This window comes from Nothoprocta perdicaria, unplaced genomic scaffold (genome assembly GCF_003342845.1).
Source record: "Nothoprocta perdicaria isolate Ctin4 unplaced genomic scaffold, notPer1 scaffold_174, whole genome shotgun sequence".
NCBI lineage: Eukaryota > Metazoa > Chordata > Aves > Tinamiformes > Tinamidae > Nothoprocta > Nothoprocta perdicaria.
The window spans coordinates 158,710-171,135 of NW_020454916.1; the positions used below are offsets into that span (position 1 = coordinate 158,710).

Below are 12,426 nucleotides of genomic sequence, written 5' to 3' on the forward strand. Positions count from 1 at the left end.
CTCAGACGGTCGCAGCCTGACATGACAGCACCGCAGCACCGCTCGCCCTGCAGCCGCCAGGCCTTGAACGCGGCTCTTTTTCTTCCTTCCTTCCTTATTTTTTTTTCCATCTCTCTATAAGGACTGTTTGTTTATTGTTATTGCTCGTTTCAGTGAGTGATTTAATTTTCCTTCATAATTACCCCCTACTCCAAATGCTCATGAGTTTATAACAGCTTGGGAACCCCGGAATGGTGCCTCCATCCTGGGAGATGTGCTTGTGCACCTTCTTGCAACGCCCATCCTTCAGAGCAAGCAGCTATTCTGCCCCTTTCCTTTCCTTTCCTTTCCTTTCCTTTCCTTTCCTTTCCTTTCCTTTCCTTTCCTTTCCTTTCCTTTCCTTTCCTTTCCTTTCCTTTCCTTTNCCTTTCCTTTCCTTTCCTTTCCTTTCCTTTCCTTTCCTTTCCTTTCCTTTCCTTTCCTTTCCTTTCCTTTCCTTTCCTTTCCTTTCCTTTCCTTTTTTAGGGGAAAAAAAAGCATGCCATGACTTTTAAAAGTGCAAATGCAAAAGAAAAAATAAATCCAGTTTTTTATCCTGTTGCAATAACTCAATGCAAGGGACCATGGGGGATAAAATGTCGCAGCTTTAAAGTTCCACCGATGCAGAAAGGATTCATCAGAGATTTTTGCGACGACGCAGAATGGGAAATACTGTTTTTTGTTTGTTGGTTTGTTTTTATAAGTCACTTCCTAAATATGATGAAGGCCACCTTTTTCGTTTCCTGTTATTTCAGATCAAAAGAAAGCAGTGTAGATTTGTGCTGACATTATTTTTGCCTGATTTGGAGACAATTTTGAGGAAAATTGTCGCATTGCCTAATGCCATACTTAACCAGCAATCTAAATAGGAATTGAAATATTTTTCCATAACCAAAATCATGCATATTTTTACTCAATTCCATATAAAATTAAGAACAAAGCAGAAGTGCAGCATCAAAACAGGGCCATGCATTAAGTGACAGGTTCTTTTCATTTTCAAGAAAGAAGAGATGCCGAGCACAAACAGCAGTATTTCCTCCACACACACACCCTGTTTCCTACAGTCTTTTCCTTTGAGATTAGTTTGTTCATTAATATGCCTTTCATGTAAACATGATATACATTTCAGCCAGAGCAAAACACAGGCGCAGTTTGTGGTTTCCAGTGAATGGTGCTTGCCATAAATAAGTATGGACAGGTAAGAGGAACCAGCGCGGCACACGGTGTTGTCAAGTGGAGCCTTTTGAAGTCCTCTGAGCAGGAAGCAGCGCAGCCTTTTTAATTAGAGCACATACAGCTGGAGGATATACAGGAGGAGTCTCCGTGGAATTTATTTTGGGAAGGGAGGGACATATCCTTCAGGTGTTCTCATTAATGCAGGCTTAAACACAGAGCATAAAACCCAGCATTTTAAGAAGAAGAAAAAAAAGAATCCCTTTCCCCCCAAATACCAGGGCTGAACTGCTGCTCTGCCTGAAATCAACTGATGTTTTGCCATTTAATTCAATGAGACCTTAATTTCTTTCCAGAAAATCAGTATGGACCGCTTGATCCCTTTCCCGTCAATAATAAGGCTGTATGTTGAAAACTGCTGATGTATTTTCAGTGTTTACATATAAACACAAGGGAACATCAACAACAACAAAAAAAAAAAGATTAATTTCAAGCTCAATCTTGCAGTTCTTTTGCATGTAAGGCCACCCTGGATTGCACACGAAATTGCTGTTCTTAGAGGCCAAAATCAGCTGTCATGTGAGGATCAGGCTGGAATTATCTCCATGGTATTATTAYAGCTTTGCATTTTTTAATAAGAATTGAATTTGCATCGCTGAAGGAAGAAGTACCATTTGGTTTCCTTATTGAGCACTGATGAAAAAATTAAAAATCTCTAGAAACTGTAAACTGGCAGAATCTGAATCTATGAGTGGTTTTGTTATGCAAGAGAAGCAGTGTCAGGCACAGAAGTACCACAGAAAAGAAGAACTTAAAGCAGTTCTTCTMGACATCGTAACTGAAAGTGATCATTGTTTGCTTTGACCTTCCGTCTGGTGGGTCGTAATTAGTTTATAATTTTCAAGATTTCCATACTTGATTATACAACCAAAAATATGCTTGCCTGTTCACTAAGAAAAACTCTTTGTCAGCACTTCATCTTTGCAATAAAAAATCTGGAAACGGCTGTGCACATGCTAGGTTTAGCTGTCAGATACGTGATGTCGAAGTATTTATGGAGAGAGCAGAAAATGACAGGTATATTAATGTTTTAATTGCAAGCTATTCATAAAAGATATTTGTATAAGAAGTAAATATGATTGTTCTTAATGAGACCTGGCTTTGTTTAATTGGGGAAGTAACATCTAAATAATAATGTGGCTTATTCTGTAAACTAGTAATACCCGGGCTTAGTTATAATAAGCTACCTTCAAATTTTTGAACTGTAACACAATTRCCACTAGTGTTATTCCAAATTTATTAAAAACGTTTTGCCCGAGTTCTAGGTGCTTTCTGATCAAAATAATGAAAATCGTTTGACTTCCACCACAGATTTAATTTCTCTAATTATTCATTTCTCAATGACAAGAGTATTGGTGCGCTCCATTTTGATCTTTGGATACCAGAGATTATTTTTATAATAGCCATGACAGATATCATTTTTGATTTATATTTGTTAAATGAATATATACATATATATATATATAAAACCTTTAAAAAGCAAAACCTTGCTCCACTTCTTCAATCTTTTGCAAACTTCTGTGGAGGGGAATGGGAGATTTGCATGTAATTTCAGAATAGAAGTCAATGATTTCTTACATATATATCTAATAAAATTTCTTTTTAAGTCARTGTTAGATAAGGTCGCTGGGTTATTGATGAATCTCATTTATCTATAAACTAACATTACATTGATTTATAAATCTGCATATTTCTGCTCTATCCTGCTGCTTTCAAGCATACTTTTCTTTTTCATGTCATACCTTTGCTTTGAAAGTGTGAAGATCATGTTTATCCCTAGAAATGGATAAAAGATGTATTTACAAGTAGGTTTTGACACTAGCTAAGCATGAAAACTACAAAAAGTATATTCTTCTTGTTCAAGTTTTTCCTGAGTACATCYTTCTCAATCTGATACCTCTTAAAACTCTAATTTCAAAATGGTTAAAAATCTGACAAGCACCAAATTTAGAGATTTATAAAGTATTTAAATATAATTTTAAAAACATAGTGCTACTGCATCGCCATTATAAAATGAGCTCAAATCTTTGATTTCTAAAATAAGTGTGTGTAATTTAACCTATCACTATTCAAAGCAGGGAAATCTATTTTAAGATAATAGGGTTTGACTGTACTTCTCTCTATGCCACTGGAGGAAAGGCTTTTTATGTAGATTTTAAACAACTATTCCATGATTACTTTCTGTTTTGTTAGACACCTTTGTGGAGCAGAAATAGGACTGTACCAAAGCACTGGATTTTTAAAAACAGCTCGGGTTTTGTGCGTGCAGCCGGCGTGCTGCTGTGTGGGTTTGTGTGAGCCCTGCGAGGGCTGCGTTTGCCACAGCAGAACCAGCTCCGCTGCGAGAGAGTTCAGCCTTCCGGAGCTCCTCTGCAAACTCCGCGTCGATCTTCTAAACATGCCGTGGGCCCTTCATTTGAAACAAATAGCTTTCATCTGCAGTTTTCTGGGAAATGTAGCTGGTTAGTGGATTAGTGCTCTCAAAATATAGCATTTATTGCTGTTTGCATAACATTTCCAAATGCTATGCAATTAATTTGGATGGGCTGKTTTTTTCTTATTTTTATTTATTTATTTTTATAAATCAGTCATTACAGGAGTCAGACTTGTCTGTTTTTTTTATTGTGATTTTTTTGTCGTGGGTCAATGACCCGATGTCACATTGAAGCCATCRACTGGAAGGCCCCAAGCACCAGCGTGGCTGGGATGAGGAGTCAGGGCGGGCGCTGGCTTTTATCGGTGACGGTGCCTTGGCCAGGACCTTCCGTGCCTCCRATTCACTTCTTCCAAGCAGGAGGACAGTCTCTGCTCTGCTCTCCAGCTTTGTTCCCAAAGCATTTTGCAAAGAAGATATTTTGTGGGCCTGGGTGGTACAGCCATCCAGGCCATTGTGCCGGGACGTGCCCGCCTGGCTCTGCAGCCTTCAGTCAGGGCCACGGAAAGGAGACATTTCCAGAGGGAGAGGGGCCCGGCAGCAGCGCAGCTTTCCAAGMCTTGCTCTGGAGAGGGCTTGCCGGCTGCCACCTCCGACCTCGTGTGATGCACTGAAGGCCTTAGAGCTGAGGAGAAGAGGCAGATCGGTGTGGAATACAAACATGTTGTCTTAAAAGTATTTTTCCTGTGCAGCTTTGCACCGACAATATAAAACTACAGGCCAAAAGCTGAGATGAAGCTAGTCAGACACCGGTTTTGTTAACCATGGTAGTTTCTCAGCCTCCAAAATTGATCTTGCTCTCGAGCTTCTGTCTCCTGCTTGTCTGCCTTGTGCCCACAACAAGGGCAGGAGTAGCTCTCAGTCCTGCCCAGGCTCTGGTTCCTATCCAGGTGCCTCTTCCTGCCCGGGCCATTCCCCAGTTCCATGTCTGGTCACACAACTGGGACGCTCCCCGTCCTTAGGTGACAGGGACCTGTTGCTGCGGATTAGGCTGGTGGAGGAGCCACTTTTGCAACTCCCTTCCTGTTCCATCTGCCCTGACCTGGACACACAGAAACCTTTGGTGAGAGCCTGTCACGCCAAACTGAGCAGATGCTGTTACTAAACGTGCCTTGGTGGAGCTTTAGTGCACTTGCAGGTTACAAAGTGACCTAAATCAGTGGGGTAATACATCGATATGGGACAAGCACCCACACAAATGCTTCCTCCTCCAGCACCTCTGTGATGGCATCATTCCTGTAGAGACCGCGGACACTTTAACGATAATGTTCGTTGCTCTAGTCATCCCCACTGGAATTCCTGTGTTCTTGTGGATCAACTGCTGATTTGTCAGCTTGGTTGGGGTGCCGTGGTGGGGAATTAAACAGCATAGAGGTATATTTAAACCAGGACGTGGTTCCTGGGGATATGGGACAAGTATAAAAGAGAACTGTGGGAATACAGGAGTTTATAAAAGTGAGATCAGCTTCTCAGGACACTTCCTAAATAATGCCAGAGCTTTGACCTCTGTATCTAGCCACAGGCTTGAGTATGAGTTCCAAGGATAGATCAGCAGGSATATTAGTATATTTCTAGGATCAATCAGGTTATTTGGGTCCAAGTGAGGGGTAGGAACCCAAGATAAGCCTGAAATGATTCCCGGTCAGTCRATTCCTGGCCGTAAAACAGTGTCTTTCAAGAAAACCGATGTGGCTTTTGTGTCTCCAAAGTTAAAAAAATGGTTTGTTTGCTGCCCATAACTGTAGAAAAATCTGCCCAACCCATTCCAAGCAATCCCTTAGTCTTCCCTCTTTTTAGCACATGTGACTGGAGAAACAATGAACCTTTTCTTTTTTTCTCTTCCCTCCCCCGGGGGTTGTAGGTTACTTTCTGCAGTGTCAAAGGASCTGTGACTTAGCCAGCTAAACAGAACGTTCTAAACTGACCTGTAGAGCCACAGGGAGCAGGGTTTTATTGTCGTTTCTGTTGCTATTGTTTCAACAGGTTCCCACCGCCAGCGTGACAATTGAAGGAGCTTCTGCCCTCAACCGTGTCCGCTGGGCCCAGGCTGGCAAGGAGGTGGCAGTTGGCGACTCAGAAGGCCGCATATGGATCTATGATGTTGGAGAGGTACCTGGTTATTTGTTTCTTTCAAGCCTCAGCTCCTGGTTTGAGAAAGTTTCCAAGTTTTAGAAAATACCATAGACATGGTCACATACCAACGGGACAAATGCAGAAAAGGTGCCAGATAGATAGCTTTCAGTGGAAACCCGATTGACTTTCAGGTTGCCAACACTATGGTAGTTGTAAAGGTACTTTGCAAAGAGGTAAGCAGTGAAAGTCAYGTGAGGGAAGTCTGTTTTGAGGGTGTTCAAAACTTCTTAGCCATTTTTAATTCCTTTAAGAAGTGGTTCCTTGAGTACAGTTAGAAGAAAGTTAGAAAGGAACATAAAGAAGACGATGCAGTTGCAAAGAGAAGATGTGTTGCTCTAAAATTGCTTATGTAGGATTCACTTTCATATTGTAATGTCTCTGACTTCATGACTAGCTTGATGGTGCAGAGTTTCTCAGCATGGCATGTAAAGAAAAACCTGCTCTTTTGACACCGCTGAGCCTGCGTGAAGGTGCAAGCAGGAGAAAATGAGAGGTGCCATTCTGCAGGACTGGGGATACGTGGGTGGTAAAGAGAACATGTAGGAGCTGAGAAGCAGCAGGATGTACATTCTGTGGCTATGGCTGCTCCCAGTTCACTACGTACCCTAAAACCCATCTGAACTGCAGTGTTTGGCACTGAGGGAGCCTGCCTCTCTGTGCTGGATACGGTGAGAAGTGTTTGTTCTGTCGGCGTTGCAGTTCCCTGGAAAGTTGAGGATGAATCTCTGAGCACTTGGCTTTTATGTAGAGAATTTGTTTTCCATCATTATCTGTGATAGGATACAGAGATATCCATCTCTACACAGTAGAGGAACATTATAGAATACATACAGAATTATCTGTAACTTGTATAAAGTGATTTTATGGCCCATAGCAAAATTGCTTGTGCATGACTCACATTTTTGGATTGCATTCACTTGTGCAGGAGTTGCCTTTCTTCACAAATGTTTGCTGAAACTTCTAGCTGTATTGTTAGCATAATTTCTAAATTGTGTAAGGTTATTATATTCAAATTTCCACTACAGCACTGGCAGGTCAGTCTGTTTTTCTTTATTTTTCTTTATTTTTGCATGATTCTTCTGAAATGGTGGGTTTTCTGTTCTCCCAAGTAATATGACAGGCTATGGAAATGTTTCTRATGACAACACAGTCTGATCTTGTCTGGGAGTCTAGACAGGCTGTGGAAGTGTCGCTTTTTGCATATCATACCCCAAACCATTCACAGGATTGTTTATCCCTGCAAGCTCATCCAGGAGAAAATACATTTAGTGTTCTCTGCAAAAGAAGTAATATTTAAGTTCTGGCCTTTTCACTGAACGATCAGAATTCAACTTGCAAAATGAGTCACAGTGATACATACGCTCAGATCWAAAGAAAATCAGGCTCCTGTGACTTGAAAAAGAGAAGAGGGCCCTTCCAAAGTCGCTGCTTGGCTGCGTCCTGATCGGCACTGCATGACGTGGGTTCTGCTCATCGGACCCGCAGCCTCTCCAGCTCAGCTCCATAGGGACTTTTTCAAGTAGATAAATGTCCTCCCCCCTATAGTGCCTGGTGTGGCATGTGCCACTTACACACACACTGAATACGTGAGCGACCCTCGGGGTGCTGGAAGGAGCTAAGGCAGTGGAGCTGTATTGACTTTCTTTTTTTTTTGCCCCCGYTTTTGACTCTTCTCATGATTGCTCCAAACATCTCTTTAGATTAGCCATAGGCAAGTTGGTTCCGTCATGGAAAGAGCTGGGTAGATGTGCTCTTGCTGTTGCACTGTAATAAAGCACAGTGTCGTTGAGTCTCACATCGGTGCATTAACAAATTTTCTTGCCTACTTGAACAAGCAGAATTGATTCAATGAATTTTGGTCAAAGTAGAAATCATACTACAATATCAAATCATTAAGGAAGATAACAAATCATGGAAGTGAAAGGATTTTCTACCTTGTTATAGTTACCACTCTGTTAAAGATCTCTTCTGGAGAATGGGAAAGTGCCTAGAATTTTGGGGTAAAGAGAAAATATTATATGGCCTGAGTGAAAAACAAGACATAGCCTTGCACCCTTGGTGAAGGCAAGGAGTTTGAGATCAGGACTGTTTCTTTTCTGTAAGATTTTAAGATTTGGCCCTTTTTGTTCTGACATGTCACCCAACCATGGTATCTGTGACCGACAGCAGAAACATGAAGAATACGACAAGAATCCCTGACCAGGAAGTTAAAAATAATGGTGACATTTTCAGCTAGACTATATAAGGTTATCTCCTTAGACTGTGTACTTCTAGTTGTTTGATTTCAGCATCGTGTCTGAAAATAACTGAACACATTTATTTTCACAGTGAGGGGTCTATTTTCCCCTCAATGCTTGTGCTTTATGCCCATTAGCATTAATGGGAGTTATACACACACTTCCAGGGGAGAAGAGGCTTAGTCCATATAGATGTGCTCTTGGAGATGAGTAACCACTGCTTTAAAAAATGGGAATTTGGGAAGAAAACAAATCTGTTTGTTTCAATGTGATGTCATCTTAAACCTAGATCACTTACTCGCAGAATTTCACCAGCTGCTAGAAGCCTGCTTTGCTCTCTGTGCAATCTACATTTCCAAACCTTTTCTGTTCTCATTATCATTGTGGAGATGTGCGGAATAGGTGTTACCTTCTGGACTCCTCGGRTTTATTTCCTGGGCAGCAAGTTTTCAACGTGGCAAAAGCTGGTTTTAGCAGAGCATGGACCGCTGGCTGTAGATTTATTCACATGTCCAGGTGATTGATAGTTACCCCTAACTACCTGTCCCTCTTGCAGATATATATTATAAAAAGCAGCTCCCATTGTGCTTGCTTCAGTGATGTTATGCGCCTGCCGCGCTCATAAATATTCTCTAACAACCACATTTGTTGCCTGCCTGGCTCATTTAGATTGCTCTTTGTGCCTTTGCTTGTGAAAGCAGCAGCTTCTCTTCCCCCTTCCATTATTCCTTTTTTTCCATTAATCTCTTCTAATTTCTTTGCAGTTTGGATAAATAGATAGAAATGGTAAATCAATGATTTATTATTTGATTGTGGTAAAAATATAAAGTGAAAAGAAGTTTTCAGCACAGGGTTGTGGCGGAGAGTTTGTAATCCCAAGAAGCTTGTTGCTCTATGTTGTTTGTTTTGTTAAACTAGTAACAGGACAAACTGTTGCAGTTGTTTGGCAGGGTTTCAGACRGTTGATCCTCGTCGTGCCTTTGAAGGATGACCTGCATGCCAGGGGAAACTGGAGAAAAGTGGGGAAAGGTTTTTCCCTAGAGCATCCGGGGAAGCTGACTCTGCCCCTGGGCTCTGCCAACGAAAGCAGTTCCATGGCAAAGCTTTGCACAGCTCTCCTCCCTGTCCTTTCTTCCTTGCAATAAAATCAGCATCATATTTACATGTATATGACGTATTAGGTTTAAAAGATAATGTCTGTTTAAGCCCCTGTACAGCCACTGTGCGGGGCTTTTTGCAGGGTATGTGAAAAGCGCGTTCAGACAGGCTCACATCTGCTCTGTATGTGCTGCATCAAAGTGGCAAAAGTCTTAAAGGCAGCACTTCAGAGTGAAGTGGAAAGCATCGATTCCGGTGGGGAAAAGGACAACGCTGAGGGCTGGATTTACCCATTGGTTGGTACTGTAAGACAGCTTCAACGTTCGGGGTAGAGACAGAAGTCACYGGTGGTGCCTGGCTGCCGGGTTTGGCGGAGGGGAAGGGCCCTCGCCAGCCTCCGCCCCGCGGTGCGTGGGGTGCCGGGGTGGGCACAGCTCGAAGCGTGTGCCCTGAGCGGGAGGAGCTGGCCCCGGCCACCAGTGTGTGCACTCCGTGATGCCRGAGGGAGAGGCTCTAGAGTAATTCCCTGTGATTTGGGCAGCATTTACCTGCTGCGCTGAGATACTCAAGTTTTGAGGCAGAGGAAGATGCATATTCATGCCCAACTCTCACATTGCAGCATGACTTGAAGTCACTCATTTTTCTGCGTGCAGCAGGATTGTATTTTGTATACCTACCCTGAGATCCCTGTATTTCTCTATACATTTTCTATGCAAAACGTATCCAGTGTCTCTTTTATGCAGTTAAAAACTGCTGTAGTCAGGAGGAGAGAAATACAAAGATAGGTTTTGTGCTGTGTAGTTATCTGAGTATACTTTCCCGCAGATTTTCTTCTACCATCATAAAGCACCAGGCTGGTATGTACTGGGTTAGGAAAGGGATGTTTTTTTCCACAAAAAGTGAAAATGAGACTTGTCATAAAGCGTTTTAAAATCTAAGCTGAGTTGTGAGAACTCTTGGAACGCAGGTGAACGGCTCACACACACGTATTACGAAGTAAATGTAAGCAATAATAGGGGTGATACTTAGATCAAGTTTTATTCAAAAGTCAAAGATCAAGCAAGATACAGTAGTTAAAACAATCCAGGCATAGATGGTGAGGCAGAGCCTGRGTTTCACCAGTGGTGCTTTGGCTATGAAGATTTGAGAGGATTTTAAAAGCTAGTTTTAACAAAGCAGAATCTCCTAGTGGCAGCTGAGAAGTAAAGACCTAYGAAACTAGGGGCTTGATTTGTTTCCCTTCTGCCCCTTGTTTTATAATGTTCGGCCTTGAGAGACCTTTGAAAAAAAAGAAGCTCGTGCATGACGAAGGGGGAGAAAGAAAAAAAGGAAAAAAAAGAAGAAAAAAAAGCCATGTCAGCACAGTAGGAACTCTGACTTTTTACTTTAATAACTGAAATCCTGAACAGAACAAACTCTTCATCCCTCATCGTTTGAATTTTGACTGATACAGCGACTATTCACAAAGGGATTTTTGAAGTAGGCTAAATAAGAACTCTCTAATGAAAAAAAGGCACTAGTATGAAATCAGTCAATTTAATTACTGTGTTTTATGAAGGCCATTACCCATTGCTGATTACTAGGGTGATAAAATCTTCAAGCTTTGGTAGCCTCCGTAGGGGGTGAGCCGATATAAGTAGAGCAAAGTCCAGTCATTATCACCCTAAATACTTGTGTTTCTCATTACAATATTCATTACTTTAGGTCACTGTGAATGCTTTGAGGTCTTTATGTAAGCAGGAATTTATTTTTTCTATGGAAGAACARTGTTGTTGGTGAGTTAAAATGAAGCATTTGAATGCTTTTACAGTATAAAGCAAGGCTTGGCTGCATTGGTCCTAKAAATACCTGCCCTTCTGCCGGTGAGTTACATGTGCACACACCTATCCGTGGCCGCGCGCCTGGCAGTGCAGCCCTGGCACTGCTCTGCTGACACAGGGGAAAGGATGGGAGCTCTCCAGGTTTTTCAGAGTGTTTTGGAAGGTAAATAGCCTTCAGCAGAGCAAAGGGGAGCCSCTTGCAGAGCCCAGGCCTGTTCTGYCACTCCTAAAGACAGCCCGTGGTGAAGGAGGGGTCTGCGAGCGGGCACACCGAACCGGGCGCTGCCGGGCCGCTCCCCGGCCGTGCTCCTCGCGCCGCCCCGTGGGTGCTCCTGGCACCCGGCACCGCCGTCAGCTCCTCCTGCGCCAGCAGGCAGCTGCAGAAACGTGGCAGGACTGCAGAGCGGACCGCAAAATGGCGCCCTCTTCTTCTGCCGCCCTCCCTCCCCTTTAAAAATACAACTGTTTTCAAAGGAGMCTTCAAACACGTGCACTGGGGAAACAGCACGAACTGATTAGAAAGAAGCTGAAGGGCTTGGTGTTGAAGGCTGATCCTGAGAGGAATAGGTACGATTCATACATGTATAGATACAGAAGTACCCAGGGCCAGAGAGGGAGATGCAGACAGTGCTGTCCCAAAGACACATGGCTTCAGGTTGACTCTGACCTTACATCAAATATTAGAAGACTATTTTTAACATTCAAAAGACTCAAGTTTCAAAATGGGTAGCAACAGTGGGAAAGAAATAGTCTCTTTCCAGTCAAGGTGGAGCCTCTGAGCAGGGTTTGTGATTGTGTGTGGTTGACCACAGTCGTTTTCTTGTGGCGCTCTGATGTTCATTCATCCTTAGTGCAAAGAGATTTTCTTCTACTTGATAAATGAGTATGAGGTTCCACTTTCATTTTACTACTGAAAGATTAATTGTCAAAATTAAAGGTGAAAGTACCATTTTCTGAAGGTAAGTGGACATCAGTGAAAACAGACAGAAAAGGGGGTTAGAGAATCATCCTGAATGTTCCCTTGACTCTTCATCCTCACCTGTCAGTGTCAGTAGTTAYTCAGATATAATTCCTTCCTAGTGCCCCAGAGGCTTCCATAGGGTAAAAAGACATGAATTTCCACGATGATACAAATATCTCTTATAAGGATTCCTCAGGTCTTCCTACCAAATAAAAAGCTTCAGAAAACCAACCAATGAGCCAAAAAAAAAAAAAAAAAAAAAAAAAAAATCTGGCTCCAGTCCTTTTTATTTGTTTGCAGAGCACAGGCTGACGTGTGTTTCCTTTTTCCTTGCAAAGGGCCAGATTCTCCCCCTGCCGAGAGGATCAGAGGGAGCAAGCCACATGTGACAGGAGTTAATCATGTAGCTTAATGCACTATTAGAAGGCGCTCAGAGAATGAAGTGATGAGAGCGACAGAGGAGAAGCTATAAGAGATCATTCCCTTTGCGCC

At 42.5% G+C, this 12,426-nt stretch overlaps 1 protein-coding gene across 1 annotated transcript in view; it reads left to right on the forward strand.

Annotated features, from left to right (window-relative positions):
• The window catches only part of DYNC1I1 (dynein cytoplasmic 1 intermediate chain 1), a 170,863-nt gene that overhangs the window by 146,618 nt on the left and 11,819 nt on the right, over nt 1–12,426 (forward strand). The window contains exon 16 of the mRNA XM_026036269.1: nt 5,669–5,794. Coding sequence (XP_025892054.1) covers nt 5,669–5,794 — 126 coding nt within the window. The remainder of the gene's footprint in view (nt 1–5,668; nt 5,795–12,426) is intronic.